General features: G+C 40.1%; 1 protein-coding gene across 5 annotated transcripts; it reads right to left on the bottom strand.

The window, feature by feature from the left end:
• Nucleotides 1–3,856: 3,856 nt before the first annotated feature.
• Nucleotides 3,857–19,152, bottom strand: LOC123728279 (uncharacterized). Of its 5 annotated transcripts, none has more exons than XM_082964323.1 (13): nt 18,961–19,152; nt 18,532–18,593; nt 17,834–17,982; nt 17,511–17,639; nt 17,253–17,364; nt 17,094–17,160; nt 16,951–16,997; nt 13,090–13,271; nt 12,836–12,949; nt 6,426–6,712; nt 6,196–6,294; nt 4,474–4,545; nt 3,857–4,101 (listed from the first exon to the last, which is right to left on the bottom strand). In XM_082964323.1, exons 1-13 carry the CDS (start codon nt 18,966–18,968, stop codon nt 4,098–4,100), a joined length of 1,332 nt encoding a protein of 443 aa, XP_082820449.1. In that variant the 5' UTR covers nt 18,969–19,152; the 3' UTR covers nt 3,857–4,097. The 5 variants fall into 5 exon arrangements, with proteins under 5 accessions (XP_082820449.1, XP_082820451.1, XP_082820447.1 ...); XM_082964325.1 differs by having other exon boundaries at nt 18,992–19,149; XM_082964321.1 differs by having other exon boundaries at nt 17,834–17,994; nt 18,961–19,144.
• Nucleotides 19,153–20,831: the final 1,679 nt, after the last annotated feature.

Genomic DNA, 20,831 nt, shown 5'->3' with positions numbered 1-20,831 from the left:
TTTTGTTCGTGCGTCCCAGACACTATCCAAAATGGTAAATCAGGGTCGTGCGCATGGCGCAATTCGTGACAAAAAAAATCTAAATATTCCATTACCGTACCTCGAAGCATGTCAACCGCTGTTTAAAATCCATTTTTATGCCATTTTTATCGTAAAAAAGCGATAATATTCCGACCGGGAATGTCCATTTAGCTAAACAGAGGAAAGTAAACAAAGCTTTCGGTCGACGCGGGCACGAGCCTGAGTCTCACAGTACTGTAACCAGCCACTACCCAAACGCGCTACTTTGTTTCAGCCAGAGCCTGCAAAGCCACGATTCATTATTTTGCTGCCTTCTGAGAGCCTATGGCAGCCGTAGGAAGTGTCACGGGACAGCTAAGATCCTCACTCTTCAATAAACAGAGACAAGAAGAACGACACCTTGTCAGACAGGCCACTTCCTGCATGAAATCTTCTCAGGTTTTTGCCTGCCATATGAGTTCTGTTATACTCACAGACACCATTCAAACAGTTTTAGAAACTTTGGAGTGTTTTCTATCCAAAGCCAATAATTATATGCATATTGTAGTTACTGGGCAGGAGTAGTAACCAGATTAAATCGGGTACGTTTTTTATCCAGCCGTGAAAATACTGCCCCCTAGCCATAACAGGTTAAGTCATACCACATATTCTCAATTGGATTGAGGTCTGGGCTTTGACTAGGCCATTCCAAGACATTTAAATGTTTCCCCTTAACTTCTATGGGCTAGGTGGGACGCTAGACCTGCGGGACACAGCCAGTGTAATATCAGGGCGGCAAATTCAAAAACAACAAAATGTCATAATTCAACTTTCTCAAACATACAACTATTTTACACCATTTTAAAGATACACTTCTCCTTGATGTAACCACATTGTCCGATTTCAAAAAGGCGTTACAGCGAAAGCAAAACATTAGATTATGTTAGGAGAGTACATAGACAAAAATAATCACAAAGCCATTTTCCAAGCAAGGACATGTGTCAATAAAACACAAAACACAGTTAAATGCAGCACTAACCTTTGATCTTCATCAGATGACACTCCTAGGACATTATGTTATACAATACATGCATGTTTTGTTCAATCAAGTTCATACTTATATCAAAAACCAGCTTTTTACATTAGCATGTGATGTTCAGAACTAGCATACCCACCGAAAACTTCCGGTGAATTTATTAAATTACTCATGATAAACGTTGACAAAAAACATAATTCTTAAAATAATTATAGATACAGAACTCCTTTATGCAATCGCGGTGTCAGATTTTAAAATAGCTTTTCGGTGAAAGCACATTTTGCAATATTCTGAGTACATAGCCCGGCCATCATGGCTAGCTAATTTGACACCCACCAAGTTTGGCCCTCACCAAACTCAGATTTACTATGAGAAATATTGGATTACCTTTGCTGTTCTTCATCAGAATGCACTCCCAGGACTTCTACTTCAACAACAAATGTTGTTTTGGTTCGAAATAATCCATAGTTATATCCAAATAGCTCCGTTTTGTTCGTGCGTTCAAGTCACTATCCGAAGGGTGACGCGCCTGCACATTTCGTGACAACATTTTTTAAAATATTCCATTACCGTATTTTGAATCATGTTAAACGCTGTTTAAAATAAATTTGTATGCTATTTTTCTCGTAAAATAGCGATAATATTCCAACCGGGCGACGTTGTATTCGTTCAAATACTGAAAGAAAAAAATGGAGTACTCTCGTGCACGCGCGCTCCATTGTCATTGTTCTCAGCAGAACCACTCACAAAAACTCCTGCTGTTTTTCGCCCTGAGACTGGAGAGCTCTCATTCCACTTTCAGGCGCCTTCTGAGAGCCAATGAAAGCCTTAGAAAATGTCACGTTACAGCAGAGATTCTGTATTTTTGATAGAGATGCCCTAGAAGGAGAACAAATTGACAGACAGGACACATCCTGTATAGAATCTTCTCAGGTTTTGGCCTGCCATATGAGTTCTGTTATACTCACAGACACCATTCAAACAGTTTTAGAAACTTTAGAATGTTTTCTATCCAAATCTACTAATTATATGCATATTCTAGTTTCTGGGCAGGAGTAGTAACCAGATTAATTCGGGTACGTTTTTTATCCGGGCGTGAAAATACTGACCCCTATACCATAACAGGTTAACATGTTTTTATGAAAAAATATTAAATCCTACTATCACCAGTCTTGGAGAGAGAGAGAGAGAGAGAGAGAGAGAGAGAGAGAGAGAGATAGGGAAACAGAGAGGACTGTCCATCTACCACTCAGTAATACAGGAGCAGGTAAGAAGTCACTGGTAGAGCCACTCACACGCACACACACACACACACACACACACACACACACACACACACACACACACACGTTTGGAGGTAGTGGTTGCGCTACCAATAATTAATCATTGGAGCGAATTCGGGGCTCATGTTCTACCAACATTGACACACTCACAGACACAGACCTGGTATGGAATCCTGACATCAGCTGCTGTATTCACTCTAGAACCATTGATTTTCTGCTTATTTTTTCTTACCGTGCAAATTTTATGGGAGAAACCATCGGGCTTCTAACTATCCTCTGTCACGCCCTGACATGAGAGAGACGTTTTTCTCTGTTTGGTTAGGTCAGGGTGTGACATGGGGTGGGCATTCTATGTGTTATATTTCTATGTTGTCTTTTTCTTTGATTGGCCTAGTATGGTTTCCAATCAGAGGCAGCTGTCTATTGTTGTCTCTGATTGGGAATCATACTTAAACAGCCTTTTTCCCCACCTGTGTTTGTGGGTAGTTTTCTGTTTAGTTTTCTGTACATAACAGAACTGTTGGCTTGTTTTCTTTTTGTTCAAGTGTTTCATAGTGGAATAAATCATGAGCACTTACCAAGCTGCGCTTTGGTCCTCTCATTCTGAAGAAAGCCATGACAACAGCTTTGTGGAAGTTACTTGTGGCGCTGATGTTTAGGCCGAAGTATGTATAGTTTTTGTGTGCTCTAGAGCAACAGTGTCTAGATGGAATTTGTACTGGTTGTCTTGGCAACTGGACTTTTTTTGATCTACGTTTTGAATAGATAACTCTTCCTTTTGCTTGTTTAGTGTTTTTTTTTCCCCACAGTCAGTTGTGGGATCTTGTCTTGGTGTTGCATGTGTTTACACGCATAGCTTTTCGTTCGTTGTATTGTTTGTTTTTGCTGGTTCACATTGAAAATAAAATAATGAACCCAACTCGCGCAGCGCCTTCGTCTACCCTTAATGACGAACGTCACATCCTCGCTCCTCGCCATGTAAATCTGTCATTGTCATCCAGACCATAAATTCTGATTTAAAACCCTCTATTTTTCTCAATCCACTCGTCAGGATTGGAACTTCACACGTTATACCCAGAAGGGTGAAAGTGTTAACAGGAGTTACGTTTGGTATTTCCCAAAGAGAAAGGGTTTGATCTATTCATTTAAGAACAGGTTTACATAGAAACCATAATGTTAGCCAAGTTGTTTTGATTGTAAATCCAGGAAATAATTAAAGACACAGAAATTAGGCGTGATAAGGACAACTATTGTCTAATTGTTTGAAATCAGTGGATCCAACATGAATATAAAACATGAACACAGGAAAAATACAACAGTTTATACAATGGAGAATTCAAATATTGGCCAAGTGCCAGTCGGGCAACCTTAGCTTTTTCTGATTGGTCAATTCTTGGAAGCAATACCATCTGTTTATTGGCTAGCCAGAGCAATTCTTCTGATTGTGGAAGAGAACAGCAATGTGATTGGCTGTATAATATTCATATTGCAACACCCATAAGAAAATACCATTTTACAGTTCACACAGTTTGATTGATTTTATCTAAATGTTTTTTATTTTATTGTAGCTCCTTTGTTGACATTTATTAGATGTGTACATTCATTGTGTTATTGCATTAATACAGTTTAAACAGTAGTTGTTGGGGAGAAGTTTCAAACATAAAAGTGGAATATTGGAATATGTCTGACAAGAGGAACAGTCCTGCCCAGTGTGAAAACCAACACACACAGCCAAACACACACAGCTCCCTGTATTATACAGCTGCACTGCTACAGCTTCACCTAGAGAAGAGAGACAGAAACAACCAGATTTAAGGGACAGGACAAACAAGACCAATGAACGATAACACATCTTATCTGAAAGGCTCTCCTGACATAGCTGTCCCTAGAGTCACTATAAACCAGAAACGAACTGGCCATAAGACAGTTTGGGGCCAGATGGGCCGGTCCATCTTTAAGCACAGTGGGCTGGTCTAAATTGGGAGTTTTGCAAAGAATAACTGTTTTGGGAGGGGGGAGGGGGGGGAGGGGGGACCGTGTGTTAGAAAATAAATGTGAAAGTTAAAAAGAAAAACAGTCACATTATCAGTTGTACACAATCCTCGACTGATTTCAATACAAGATAAACATGTCATAAGTAAATACGTCACTCACGCTAACGTCAGGTCCAGACTCCACAGGTTGGGTTGGTCTTCCACTTCCTCCTCGTCACCAGTGGGAAACCAACTAGGATAATATTACACAGACGGATTAGATTACATCAGATATTCATTGATTTATAGAATTGATTTGATATTTAAAAGTATTAGGACGCTCCAGCCAGAGACAACATTATATATGACCTCAGTTATATTACGCTGCCAGCTAGTAATACAGAGATGAACATCACAGAGATATTTAACATTAATACAGAGATCACCAGGTTAATGTGATACACGTGTTCTACTGTAGTGTTTCACTGAGACCCTGAAATCCAGACCTGTTTTGTGCTAACATCCCAGCTAGCTCATAAAGTTGCGGCCCTTGTCCTATTTGTGCTTGGACTTTAAAAAAGTTAAGCCAAAAAAAGCTAAAACTTTTGTTAAAAGTATTATTGAAACATTCAGTGAACGTTTTAAGGAACAAAAAAAAATAACTCCAAATAACCAATAATTCCGTTTCTCTGAGCGTTAAAATAAAACCTCCCAGGAAAATGTTCGGGGAACCATAGTAAGACGTTCTCAGAACCTCCCTGGAACCATAGTAAGACGTTCTCAGAACCTCCTTGGAACTATAGTAAGACATTCTCAGAAACCTCCCTGGAACCATAGTAAGACGTTCTCAGAACCTCCCTAGAACCATAGTAAGACATTCTCAGAAACCTCCCTGGAACCATAGTAAGACGTTCTCAGAACCTCCCTGGAACCATAGTAAGACATTCTCAGAACCTCCCTGGAACCATAGTAAGACGTTCTCAGAACCTCCCTGGAACCATAGTAAGACATTCTCAGAACCTCCCTGGAACCATAGTAAGACGTTCTCAGAAACCTCCCTGGAACCATAGTAAGACGTTCTCAGAACCTCCCTGGAACCATAGTAAGACATTCTCAGAAACGTCACTGGAACCATAGTAAGACGTTCTCAGAAACCTCCCTGGAACCATAGTAAGACGTTCTCAGAACCTCCCTGGAACCATAGTAAGACGTTCTCAGAAACGTCACTGGAACCATAGTAAGATGTTCTCAGAAACCTCCCTGCAACCTAAAACTTAACGTTCCCAGAACAGGCTAAGTTTTCAGAATTCCGTTTTACCGTTCAGTAAAGTTATTGCTTCCTCCCCAGAACCAATGGTAAACCAAAAATGTACGTTCCCACAACTTCAACAAACCAAATTCCCTGGTTGGGATTCCACTTCCTGTACTCTATGTCATATGCCAAATTATGTTGACAAGGAATAGAATGATATCACTAATTAGACTGGCACCCAGGCTATGGAGGTCCGTAGGGTTGAGAGCCTGTTTTGCGAGGGAGACTTGGCAAGACTTGTTTAGCAGGACCAAGCTAACTGTATACTTAGTAAGCAGGACCTGGCTAACTGTAGAATTAAATAGCAGGACCAAGCTAACTGTATACTTAGTAAGCAGGACCTGGCTAACTGTATACTTAGTAAGCAGGACCTGGCTAACTGTAGAATGAGAAAGCAGGACCAGGCTAACTGTAGACCTAAGTCGAGCTAACTGTAGACCTAAGTCGGGCTAACTGTAGACCTAAGTCGGGCTAACTGTAGACCTAAGTCGGGCTAACTGTAGACCTAAGTCGGGCTAACTGTAGACCTAAGTCGGGCTAACTGTAGACCTAAGTCGGGCTAACTGTAGACCTAAGTCAGGCTAACCGCACCTGGAGGTGAAGAGAGCCTTCTCGTTGATCATCTGGAGTCTGAAGATGTTGACAGCCTTATAGACATCTATCACATCCTGGTACTTCTCCAGTAGAGGCCTGGAGAGAGAAACAGGTTAGAAAAGAGTCACTCCACAATATCACCACACTTGACAAGATTAAACACAACAATGTTTTGTGAGTTGAGTTGAGACACTATAAACCTCCATAGGCTATAAACTTCAAGATACCTGTAATATGCCCCTGACTTGTCTTTCTGGTTCCTCTGGTCTGACTTCATGTCCTCTCCCCCCCACTGGTAGCAGGGGCAGGGGAAGAGGCTTAGCCAGGGGTAGAGGCAGGGCCTGGGGCCTGGTCTGGTCCTCTCTCCCAGGGGCAGGTTCTTTGCCAGGTAAGGTCTGAGCAGGGCTCTGGGCAGCAGAGACACCAGCCAGTAGATGGGCTCCTCATTCACAATGTCATGGAAGCTCTGGAGGTACTGACGCACGGCTGCAGAGGGCTGGATGGAGGACAGGTTCTGTAGGCAGGAGGAGGAGGAGGAGGAGATGGAGGAGGAAGAGAGACAGGGAGTTTACTATGTGGTTATGGAAGGTGTGAAGGTACTGAAACACAGCTGCAGAGGGCTGGATGGAGGACCGGTTCTGTAGGCAGGCGGAGGATGAGGAAAATCGAATTACATTTATTTGTCACATGTGCTGAATACAACTGGTGTAGACTTTACTGTGAAATGCTTACGAGCCCTTCCAAACGATGCAGAGTTAAAAAATAATAACACAAATAAAAGTAACAGGAGGAATAAAATAAATGTGGAACTATATACAGGAAGTACCAGTACCAGATCAATGTGGAGCTATATACAGGAAGTAACAGTAGTAGATCAATATGGAGCTATATACAGGAAGTACCAGTACCAGATCAATGTGGAGCTATATACAGGAAGTACCAGTACCAGATCAATGTGGAGCTATATACAGGAAGTAACAGTAGTAGATCAATATGGAGCTATATACAGGAAGTACCAGTACCAGATCAATGTGGAGCTATATACAGGTAGTACCAGATCAACATTCAGCTATATACAGGGAATACCAGTACCAGATCAATGTGGAGCTATATACAGGAAGTACCAGTACCAGATCAATGTGGAGCTATATACAGGGAGTACCAGATCAATGTAGAGGTATTATCACGGAATACCAGTACCAGATCAATGTGGAGCTATATACAGGGAATACCAGTACCAGATCAATGTGGAGCTATATACAGGAAGTACCAGTACCAGATCAATGTGGAGCTATATACAGGTAGTACCAGTACCAGATCAATGTGGAGCTATATACAGGAAGTACCAGTACCAGATCAATGTGGAGCTATATACAGGAAGTACCAGTACCAGATCAATGTGGAGCTATATACAGGAAGTACCAGTACCAGATCAATGTGGAGCTATATACAGGTAGTACCAGTACCATATCAATGTAGAGGTATTATCACGGAATACCAGTACCAGATCAATGTGGAGCTATATACAGGGAATACCAGTACCAGATCAATGTGGAGCTATATACAGGAAGTACCAGTACCAGATCAATGTGGAGCTATATACAGGGAATACCAGTACCAGATCAATGTGGAGCTATATACAGGAAGTACCAGTACCAGATCAATGTGGAGCTATATACAGGGAACACCAGTATCAGATCAATGTGGAGCTATATACAGGAAGTACCAGTACCAGATCAATGTGGAGCTATATACAGGGAACAACAGTACCAGATCAATGTGGAGCTATATACAGGGAATACCAGTACCAGATCAATGTGGAGCTATATACAGGAAGTACCAGATCAATGTGGAGCTATATACAGGAAGTACCAGTACCAGATCAATGTGGAGCTATATACAGGAAGTACCAGTACCAGATCAATGTGGAGCTATATACAGGAAGTACCAGTACCAGATCAATGTGGAGCTATATACAGGGAATACCAGTACCAGATCAATGTGGAGCTATATACAGGAAGTACCAGTACCAGATCAATGTGGAGCTATATACAGGAAGTACCAGTACCAGATCAATGTGGAGCTATATACAGGGAACAACAGTACCAGATCAATGTGGAGCTATATACAGGGAACAACAGTACCAGATCAATGTGGAGCTATATACAGGAAGTACCAGATCAATGTGGAGCTATATACAGGGAATACCAGTACCAGATCAATGTGGAGCTATATACAGGAAGTACCAGTACCAGATCAATGTGGAGCTATATACAGGGAGTACCAGTACCAGATCAATGTGGAGCTATATACAGGGAGTACCAGTACCAGATCAATGTGGAGCTATATACAGGGAACACCAGTACCAGATCAATGTGGAGCTATATACAGGAAGTACCAGTACCAGATCAATGTGGAGCTATATACAGGAAGTACCAGTACCAGATCAATGTGGAGCTATATACAGGGAGTACCAGTACCAGATCAATGTGGAGCTATATACAGGAAGTACCAGTACCAGATCAATGTTCATAGTTATAAGGCATTTGATGTTGATACAGTATGTACATGAAGGCAGGGTAAAGTGACTATGCATCAGGATAGATATTAGTAAGGTATTTGAAGTAGAAGTCAGAAGTTTACATACACTTAGGTTGGAGTCATTAAAACTTGTTTTTCAACCACTCCACAAATTTCTTGTCAACAAACTATAGTTTTGTCAAGTCGGTTAGGACATCTACTTTGTACATGACACAAGTAATTTTTCCAACAATTGTTAACAGCCAGATATTTTTCACTTATATCTCACTGTATCACAATTCCAGTGGGTCAGAAGTTTACATACACTAAGTTGACTGTGCCTTTAAACAGTTGGGAAAATTCCAGAAAATGATGTCATGGCTTTGGAAGCTTCTGATAGGCTAGTAGAAAGATGAGGAAGGGAAGCGCTACTAAGGTACACAATAGTACATTTTGGTAGACAGAAGGTGCTCTTTGGCAAAAGGGGTGAATTGGTCATCAAAAAGAAAGGAGGACCAAGGCACTCTTCATATAATTAATTAAAATACCTTTATTTGTATGGCATGTTCAATAGAAAAAGTTTAAAAAATCCGACGTGTTTCGCCTGCATGGCCTTCGTCAGGGAGTACAAAGAAATAATACAATGTCCTCTTTTGAACAGCTTTTCCTATTAGCCCTAATTTGAAGAGGGAGTGGTTACAAAATTGATTGGACACACCTAGTAAGCAATACTATACACATTAAAAAGTGAAATACTGTAGCTATGTTATCATAAAAATACAACTCCAAGCTAGAAGTATCAGAACACTTAGAAAGGTAGTTCTAACCTTAAATATGACTGGGAGAAGTGTGAAGAATAAGAAAGCAATGTATTCCATAGTACACTAGACCACAGCCAAACATGAACAACAACAGTCTAAACATAGCTGAGGGCAATTGAGCAAAATGTCCACTAGATGACAGCAAATGGACCTATCACGACCCTACAGGAAGGGTGAGAAATCCATATCTTCATTTAAACCAGGGTACTTAGTGGCCTGTAGTTTATAAATCCAAAAACTTTCCCTTTAGTTTAACTGTTTTAGACGGTCCCCTTTTCTAATAGAGGCCGGAACATGATCAATACCCATAGCTTGTAGGGAGGCAGGGTTGCCATGGTGTAAGGACTTGTAGTGCCTTGCCATGGGGTAGTCTTTATTGCCTACCCGTATGGCATACTTGTGTTCCGCTAAGCAGTCTTGAAGGCGTCTCTTTGTCCATCCAATTTAGAACACCTTGCACTGTGGACATTCCAATCTATAGATGACATGAGTGGTTTTGCAGTTAATGAAATGCTTGGCGTAATACTCCATTTTGGAAGCTGTGTCAACAAAACACTTTTTCTGTGCAATATTTCTGCAATGGTTGCACTGGTTACATTTAAAAGAGCCCTTGGGTTTGTGGTCAAGCCAAGTTTTTTGAGAGTCACCCAGAAGATAACTGTGGACTGATAGGCTAATTTACATCATTTGAGTCAATTGGAGATGTACTTGTGGATGTATTTCAAGGCCTACAAACTCAGTGCCTCTTTGCTTGACATCTATCCTGATGCCTTGTCACTTTACCCTGCCTTCATGTACATGCAGTTGAAGTCAGAAGTTTACATACACCTTAGCCAAATACATTTAAACTCAGTTTTCACAATTCCTGACATTTAATCCCAGTACAAATTCCCTGTTTTAGGTCAGTTAGGATCACAACTTTATTTTAAGAATGTGAAATGTCAGAATAATAGTAGAGAGATTTATATATTTCAGCTTTTATTTCTTTCATCACATTCCCAGTGGGTCAGAAGTTTACATAAACTCAATTAGTATTTGGTAGCATTGCCTTCAAAATGTTTAACTTGGGTCAAATGTTTCGTGTAGCCTTCTACAAACTTCCCACAATAAGTTGGGTGAATTTTGGCCCTTTACTCCTGACAGAGCTGGTGTAACTGAGTCAGGTTTGTAGGCCTCCTCGCTCGCACACACTTTTTCAGTTCTGCCCACACATTTTCTATGGGATTGAGGTCAGGGATTTGTGATGGCCACTCCAATACCTTGACTTTTTTAACCTTAAGTCATTTTGCCACAACTTTGCAAGTATGCTTGGGTCATTGTCCATTTGGAAGACCCATTTGCGACCAAGGTTTAACTTCCTGACTGATGTCTTGAGATGTTGCTTCAATATATCCACATAATTTTCCTCCCTCATGATGCCATCTATTTTGTGAAGTGCACCAGTCTCTCCTGCAGCAAAGCACCCCCACAACATCATGCTGCCATTCCCGTGTTTCACGGTTGGTATGGTGTTCTTCGGCTTGCAAGCCTCCCCCTTTTTCCTCCAAACATAACGATGGTCATTATGGCCAAACAGTTCTATTTTTGTTTCATCAGACAAGAGGACATTTCTCCAAAAAGTACAATCTTTGTCCCCATGTGGAGTTGCAAACCATAGTCTGGCATTTTTTTATGGCGGTTTTGGAGCAGGGGCTTCTTTCTTGCTGAGCGGCCTTTCAGGTTATGTCGATATAGGACTCGTTTTACTATGGACATAGATACTTTTCTACCTGTTTTCTCCAGCATCTTCACTAGGTCCTTTGCTGTTGTTCTGGAATTGATTTGCACTTCTCGCACCAAATTAAATTCATCTCTAGGAGACAGAACGCATCTCCTTCCTGAGCAGTATGACGGATGCGTACCTTCAGGCGTTTGGAAATTGCTCCCAAGGATGAACCAGACTTGTGGAGGTCTACAATTTGTTTCTGAGGTCTTGACTGATTTCTCTTGATTTTCCCATGATGTCAAGCAAAGAGGCACTAAGTTTGAAGGTAGGCCTTTAAATACATCCACAGGTACACCTCCAATTGACTCAAATGATGTCAATTAGCCTATCAGAAGCTTCTAAAGCCATGACATCATTTTCTGGAATTTTCCAAGCTGTTTAAAGTCATAGTCAACTTAGTTTATGTAAACTTCTGACCCACTGGAATTGTGATACAGTGAGTTATAAGTGAAATAATCTGTCTGTAAACAATTGTTGGAAAAATGACTTGTGTCATGCCCAAAGTAGATGTCCTAACCGTCTTGCAAAAACTATAGTTTGTTAACAAGAAACCTAAGTGTATGTAAACTTCCGACTTCAACTGTATATATGTGTATATATATGCACACACACACACACCACAACAAGACAGACAACACGACACTACATAAAGAGAGACCTAAGACAACAATATAGGCTACTGGTAAATTTATCAGTTGAAAAACGTTCTGGAACGTTGCAGATAGAAATTCTATGAATATTACCACCATTATTCCTTTTTCAACAGTCAGAGAGGGATGTTTATTCTTGATCCTGCTGAACACACCCCTAGGTAGTTAACTATTGCTAGCTAATGAGGTAACATGACTGATCAAGGTGTAGCCTAAACAAATGGTTAACAGTCCACAAGTAGCCTAGTTTTAGAACGGCCCGCGATATGCTTTATGAATGTAAAATGCGGCCTGCCAAATCATGATAAAAAGAAAAAAACGTACCACCGGTGTTATGGGTCATGTCTTTTGAACAGTAGAATCAAGCCATTTTCTCTGAGAAAAAGAGGGAGACTTAGCTACAGAATTTGTATTTGAAATGCAGTGGTGAAAGTGTGAGGGTTGAGTGAGACTACAAATTCAAAGACTACCTACTTTTCTATAGTCTACGGGACAGATCTACATTTACAGGTTGGGAGGGGGGGTCCAAAATAGGGCAGGGTTGTCAATGTTTTTTTGCTTTGGGGAGGGTTGTATGGTATTTTATTGGGCACAGTGGAGGGAAGTGCATTTTTTCCCAGGTTTACATTCACTCTTCTGCTTGTATTTTCCCTATAAACAATGACTTGATTTACTTGAGATATTACCCTAATAAAGTTAAGAAACGTTTGTGAAGGTTTGGTATGGTGTGGCTATTATTAAGCTTTAGCTACTGCGTAATATACTGTATATTAAGATATATTATCTTAAATTGTATATTAAGAAATATTATCTTAAATTGTATATTAAGATATATTATCTTAAATGGTATATTAAGGGTGATTGTTATAACAGCTTCTTACCAGGTGTGGTGGAGTTTGGTTCTGGGCCTCCTTCAGAGACTCCTGGTAGCGTTGATGTGTTCTCTGGAGAAACTGCATGATGTCTGGAGGACCCTGGACTGTTCTGATCAGCACCTGGCTCACACACACGCATACACACATTTACACACACAGAGCAACTTATCTTAAGATAGCTAGGGATGACAACCACGTATCACAGTCATAGTAAGTAAAACGTTACGGTATTTGTTTTATTTAATGTATTTTCTTTTCACCTGCAGCATGGTGATGACTCTGTCCAGGTATAGCATCTCCTGGTGGCAGAAGTCAGCATAGCAGCGGGCAGGCAGACGTCTGGAATACATCCCTCTGAGGAAGGCTGAGTAGAGGGTCTCATCTGCTACTCTCTTACTGGTCTCCCACAGGACGTCATAAATACTCACCTCTTCAACCAGCTCTGGGGGAGGGAGGGAGGAGAGAGAAAGATATATATTTGTGTTTGTATTGCTTTGGTGCAGTTTTCACAAGTATGTGGTAAATTTTAGCAATGCTTTGTACAAAACTCAAAACCGTTAATCAAAAAGACAGTTGTTTCAAAACTCTAAGCACATTTTTTAATTGACTATTACAACACATACAATCATACAGTCACTTATTCACCAAACTTAATCAGTGTTTCATCTAGAAATACATGTTTCACATTGCTAGTTCTATAGCAGTTAATTCATCAGTGGGAAGTTAGCTACATTAAACTAGTTCTATAGCAGTTAATTCAACAGTGGGATGTTAGCTACATTAAACTAGTTCTATAGCAGTTAATTCAACAGTGGGAAGTTAGCTACATTAAACTAGTTCTATAGCAGTTAATTCAACAGTGGGAAGTTAGCTACATTAAACTAGTTCTATAGCAGTTAATTCAACAGTGGGAAGTTAGCTACATTAAACTAGTTCTATAGCAGTTAATTCAACAGTGGGAAGTTAGCTACATTAAACTAGTTCTATAGCAGTTAATTCAACAGTGGGAAGTTAGCTACATTAAACTAGTTCTATAGCAGTTAATTCAACAGTGGGATGTTAGCTACATTAAACTAGTTCTATAGCAGTTAATTCAACAGTGGGAAGTTAGCTACATTAAACTAGTTCTATAGCAGTTAATTCAACAGTGGGATGTTAGCTACATTAAACTAGTTGATGCAGTTAATTCAACAGTGGGATGTTAGCTACATTAAACTAGTTCTATAGCAGTTAATTCAACAGTAGGAAGTTAGCTACATTAAACTAGTTCTATAGCAGTTGATTCAACAGTGGGAAGTTAGCTACATTAAACTAGTTCTATAGCAGTTAATTCAACAGTGGGAAGTTAGCTACATTAAACTAGTTCTATAGCAGTTAATTCAACAGTGGGAAGTTAGCTACATTAAACTAGTTCTATAGCAGTTAATTCAACAGTAGGAAGTTAGCTACATTAAACTAGTTCTATAGCAGTTAATTCAACAGTGGGATGTTAGCTACATTAAACTAGTTCTATAGCAGTTAATTCAACAGTGGGAAGTTAGCTACATTAAACTAGTTCTATAGCAGTTAATTCAACAGTGGGAAGTTAGCTACATTAAACTAGTTCTATAGCAGTTAATTCAACAGTGGGAAGTTAGCTACATTAAACTAGTTCTATAGCAGTTAATTCAACAGTAGGAAGTTAGCTACATTAAACTAGTTCTATAGCAGTTAATTCAACAGTGGGAAGTTAGCTACATTAAACTAGTTCTATAGCAGTTAATTCAACAGTGGGAAGTTAGCTACATTAAACTAGTTCTATAGCAGTTAATTCAACATTGGGAAGTTAGCTACATTAAACTAGTTCTATAGCAGTTAATTCAACAGTGGGAAGTTAGCTACATTAAACTAGTTCTATAGCAGTTAATTCAACAGTGGGAAGTTAGCTACATTAAACTAGTTCTATAGCAGTTAATTCAACAGTGGGAAGTTAGCTACATTAAACTAGTTCTATAGCAGTTAATTCAACAGTGGGAAGTTAGCTACATTAAACTAGTTCTATAGCAGTTAATTCAACAGTGGGAAGTTAGCTACATTAAACTAGTTCTATAGCAGTTAATTCAACAGTAGGAAGTTAGCTACATTAAACTAGTTCTATAGCAGTTAATTCAACAGTAGGAAGTTAGCTACATTAAACTAGTTCTATAGCAGTTAGTTCAACAGTGGGAAGTTAGCTACATTAAACTAGTTCTATAGCAGTTAATTCAACAGTAGGAAGTTAGCTACATTAAACTAGTTCTATAGCAGTTAATTCAACAGTGGGAAGTTAGCTACATTAAACTAGTTCTATAGCAGTTAATTCAACAGTGGGAAGTTAGCTACATTAAACTAGTTCTATAGCAGTTAATTCAACAGTAGGAAGTTAGCTACATTAAACTAGTTGATGCAGTTAATTCAACAGTGGGAAGTTAGCTACATTAAACTAGCTATATAGCAGTTAATTCAACAGTGGGAAGTTAGCTACATTAAACTAGTTCTATAGCAGTTAATTCAACAGTAGGAAGTTAGCTACATTAAACTAGTTGATGCAGTTAATTCAACAGTGGGAAGTTAGCTACATTAAACTAGTTCTATAGCAGTTAATTCAACAGTGGGAAGTTAGCTACATTAAACTAGTTCTATAGCAGTTAATTCAACAGTAGGAAGTTAGCTACATTAAACTAGTTCTATAGCAGTTAATTCATCAGTGGGAAGTTAGCTACATTAAACTAGTTCTATAGCAGTTAATTCAACAGTGGGAAGTTAGCTACATTAAACTAGTTATATAGCAGTTAATTCAACAGTGGGAAGTTAGCTACATTAAACTAGTTCTATAGCAGTTAATTCAACAGTGGGAAGTTAGCTACATTAAACTAGTTCTATAGCAGTTAATTCAACAGTAGGAAGTTAGCTACATTAAACTAGTTCTATAGCAGTTAATTCAACAGTGGGAAGTTAGTTACATTAAACTAGTTCTATAGCAGTTAATTCAACAGTGGGAAGTTAGCTACATTAAACTAGTTCTATAGCAGTTAATTCAACAGTGGGAAGTTAGCTACATTAAACTAGTTCTATAGCAGTTAATTCAACAGTGGGAAGTTAGCTACATTAAACTAGTTATATAGCAGTTAATTCAACAGTGGGAAGTTAGCTACATTAAACTAGTTCTATAGCAGTTAATTCAACAGTGGGAAGTTAGCTACATTAAACTAGTTCTATAGCAGTTAATTCAACAGTGGGAAGTTAGCTACATTAAACTAGTTCTATAGCAGTTAATTCAACAGTGGGAAGTTAGCTACATTAAACTAGTTCTATAGCAGTTAATTCAACAGTAGGAAGTTAGCTACATTAAACTAGTTCTATAGCAGTTACTTCAACAGTGGGAAGTTAGCTACATTAAACTAGTTCTATAGCAGTTAATTCAACAGTGGGAAGTTAGCTACATTAAACTAGTTCTATAGCAGTTAATTCAACAGTGGGAAGTTAGCTACATTAAACTAGTTCTATAGCAGTTAATTCAACAGTGGGAAGTTAGCTACATTAAACTAGTTCTATAGCAGTTAATTCAACAGTGGGAAGTTAGCTACATTAAACTAGTTCTATAGCAGTTAATTCAACAGTAGGAAGTTAGCTACATTAAACTAGTTGATGCAGTTACCAAAACAGCTGTATAGTTTGACTGGTAAAAGTTATTTCTGTTCTAATTTTAGATTTGAATAGCAGAGTAGACTAATAATATGCTCTATGTTTTTGTCGAAGCTACTGGGAAAGGGGTCAAAATAGCTGATTAGTGTCAAAGTCACATTGTTTTGAGTGAACAGAATGTTGGAAGTCAGATTTAAAATGGGAGATTTAAATAAAGGGAGCTTTATAATGTTGAAGATATCCCATTAAAGAGGAAGAGGTTTTCTAGGAGGACAAAAAGCTTAATAGTTTAAAAACAATTCCAGACTGGTCAACACGTTTTAAAGTGTTAAAGGGCAATGCGTTCACAAGTGTCATTAATCATCTTCTAAATGTCAGAGTGCCATTCAACAAGGAACTGTACCTGTAACACAATAAACATATTGTCTAGCCTAGGCAATGGGCCAAGGCAAGCCTACCTCTCTCGTGTGCTTTCTTCTGACTTTGCATTCCTGCTAAACCAGATCTAAAAGAAAATGAAAAAAAATACATGAATGTAATTTAGTGTTAATATGGTCTCTGTAAGAACATGTCCAGATACAAGACAGTGTTGTCCTGCTACCTTGTCTCCATAGAACACACATAGAACCTCAGCTCTCCACAGGACACATCATTCCAGCCCTGCCCACCTGTTGTCAAGGCAACAACAAATCACACTTCAGTTATTTCAATGTGCTCAGAGTGTGTGTGTGTGTGTGTGTGTGTGTGTGTGTGTGTGTACCTCCTGTGTGTAGCTCCATACAGTTCTCCCCCTGTCCAGAGTTACTGGGCTCATCCTCCTCCCAGTAAAAACGGTCAACAGCTGAGCCGTCACTCCACAGCCACATCCCCTCCTTATCACAGAAAAACATTGATTGATTGATTCCACTACTTTTTGTTTTTAAACAGAAAGTACATTGAGCTTTTCCTGTGTAACCTGTAGACATTTGACAGATTGATTGACAGACTGACTGACTGATGAATTATTGACCCAGTTTACCTGAGCTGCGTCGTAGCCTCCTATCCAGACCGGCTGGTCTGTGTGTCTCCTGACCAGATCCTGGACAAACATCTGTTGACCAGGGCTGTGAACCGACACCAGGTTCCCTCTGTGCTGGGAGCAGTACGACTAGAGGGACACCCAGAAAACACTGTGTTAGCCCGCTGAGCTAAAGCCCAGGCAGTACCTCAGGGAGCAAAGATCAATGCAGGCTAGAAATGGACATTTCCTGATGTAAATGTGTGCTTGCTAGTCTTGAAGTATCAATGGTTGTGAAATAGTAGTAGTAATTAGTAATTGTCTCTCCCTGTTACAAGTGTTACCTCTGCAGTGGCCCAGGTGGCCCAGACGGGGTAGAAGGAGAAGCAGCGATGCTCATTCTGATGCCACCCGGCTGGGCATGGTGACTGGGAGTCCACCCCTTCCACCTCCTCCTCTGTAGTGTTCACCACCCCCGAGGCAGCATCCACCCCTGGAACAACAACTACACACACCGACAGTATGTACTGTTAAAGAGCTGTGGTTGACTTAGTTTACCTGGTACATTAAAGCAATTAATGGAATAATCCCAAAAGTGCAAAATAAACTAGATCAAGTAGCACCTCAAATACTTTATAGCATTTAGAGTTGTGTTTGACCAGATACAATGCAATTTTACAGTTAACAAATTGACAACAGACTTTCAGCATGCTTATAGAGGTGGACATTGAACATGTACGACGCTTACAAAAATGGTTGATGATTGGCTGAGTGAAAATCATGATAAAAAGATTGTGGGAGCTGTTTTGTTAGACTTCAGTGTGGCCTTTGACATTATCAATCAAAGTCTGATACTGGAAAAACGTATGTGTTATGGCTTTACACCACCTGCTATATTGTGGATAAAGAGTTACCTGACCTGCCTAGTTAAATAAAGGTTACATGGTTTTTTAATTACAGAACACAGAGGGTGTTCTTTATCATTGAATTAAACTATTTACACACACACTGTTTCATTTCAAGTTTCAACTTTTATATTTGCCTGTTGCGAGGTGCAGAGCCATCACTGCCCAACAAAGCAGCAGAGACATTCTACCAACCGATCTACAGAGGAAACAATGATATTATATTACATAACAACTTAGCTTTACATTTAATAACCTTTAATAGTGTTAAAGGGATCATGAATACCATTTTAACGTCTCTGTGTGCATTATGAAGGAAGGTAGTGGTTGTTTCACGAGCAAATGCTATCTAGCATTAGCACAATGACTGTGAAGTCTCCAGGTACGGTAGCATTGCAAATGTACCTGTAGACTTCCAGTCATTGCGCTAGAATCGTACATTATGCATTTAACATAACTTAATTTAAAATGACATTGCATAACATGACAAAACATAACACAACTTTTAAGTGACATAAGTTAACATGACATAAGAGAGCAGCTCCATCTGTAACATAGTACATTACCTGTACATAGATCAGAGAATGTTGAGAGTACCTGAGCTAGCCAGTAACACTGTGACAGTAGTAGTAGCTTGGTCCTGGTAGGATAGCTCAGAGCATCTGCTCTTTTCTACCTGCTTCTGGCTTGGATTAGTCACTGTTGAGGAGGAGGAGGAGTGAATTCAGATGACGTGAGGAGAAGAGATGAGGAAATGATATGGTACTGCAGAACAGCAACCAGCCCATATCGTCCTCTCTACACTAGTGGTTGTGTCCTAAAAGCCTCAGCCCTGCCCACTCTCATTATCAGTCAGACTAGAATCACATCAACATCCTGCTAGTTCTAACAACACATCTCCTGTTCTGACAGACTAGAATCACATCAACATCCTGCTAGTTCTAACAACACATCTCCTGTTCTGACAGACTAGAATCACATCAACATCCTGCTAGTTCTAACAACACATCTCCTGTTCTGACAGACTAGAATCACATCAACATCCTGCTAGTTCTAACAACACATCTCCTGTTCTGACAGACTAGAATCACATCAACATCCTGCTAGTTCTAACAACACATCTCCTGTTCTGACAGAAGACACAGAGCAAACCCCTCAGACACGCACTAACCTTAAGTAAGGTCACACACTCGCTCTCTCGCTGTATCACACTTACATATTATAGTGCATGTTAATGTACAAAGAAACTTGGTTGCAAAAAAAAAACATCTTTGCATCTCAACAAATTATTATTTAGGATTGAAAAAGGACTTCGGGCTACACTTGAATGTCTAAAACCAGATGGATCGTTTGACAAATGATGATGGACCTGCAAATTGATTTTGACAAACAAATCAGTCCAAAAACGGTCTCTCTCTTTCAAAATCCCCATGTGGCCCTTAAGCCAAAATTACTATTAAACCCACCCTGATGTAAAGGGACAAGAGGAGAGAGAGAGTGAAAGTCAAATCAAATCAAATCGTATTTGTCACCTGCGCCGAATACAACAGTTGTAGTACACCTTACAGTGAAACGCTTACTTACAGGCCCTAACCAACAGTGCAGTTTTTAAGTAAAACATTGCGTGAGTGAGAGAGAGAAGAGGGAGAGAGAGAAAGAGAGGGAGAGAGAGAAATAAAGAGAGGGAGAGAGAGGGAGACTTTCTTTACTGATACATTCTCATTTCATTTCATTAAAACCTCCCCACACTCCCACCCCACTTTAAAAACAAATAGCTCATGTGCTGCATAATCACATGTACAGATGGAGGGAGACAGAGAGTGAGAGAGTGACAGAGAGAGACAGAGAGAGACAGAGAGACAGAGAGAGAGAGAGGGAGGAGAGAGTGACAGAGAGAGAGACAGAGAGACAGAGAGGGAGGAGAGAGAGACAGAGAGACAGAGAGACAGAGAGAGAGAGAGGGAGGAGAGAGAGACAGAGAGAGAGACAGAGAGACAGAGAGGGAGGAGAGAGAGACAGAGATACAGAGAGATGGAGAGAGAGAGCTAAAGGATCAGCCCCCCAGCTACACCACCTCCAGCTTAGACACAGAGCTTCTACAGGACCAGATCAACCAGTGCAGGACCCAGCTGAAGAACTCTGTCCAGGAGCTGAGAGAGAGCCTTACCACAGCGCTTGAGGAGGTAAAGGCCACCATGAGGAGAGAGCCTTACCACAGCACTTGAGGAGGCGAAGGCCACCATGAGGAGAGAGCCTTACCACAGCGCTTGAGGAGGTAAAGGCCACCATGAGGAGAGAGCCTTACCACAGCTCTTGAGGAGGTAAAGGCCACCATGAGGAGAGAGCCTTACCACAGCGCTTGAGGAGGTAAAGGCCACCATGAGGAGAGAGCCTTACCACAGCGCTTGAGGAGGTAAAGGCCACCATGAGGAGAGAG

Source organism: Salmo salar, chromosome 17 (assembly GCF_965601325.2).
Source record: "Salmo salar chromosome 17, fSalSal1, whole genome shotgun sequence".
Lineage (NCBI taxonomy): Eukaryota > Metazoa > Chordata > Actinopteri > Salmoniformes > Salmonidae > Salmo > Salmo salar.
This window is presented reverse-complemented; position numbering and strand designations above follow the sequence as displayed.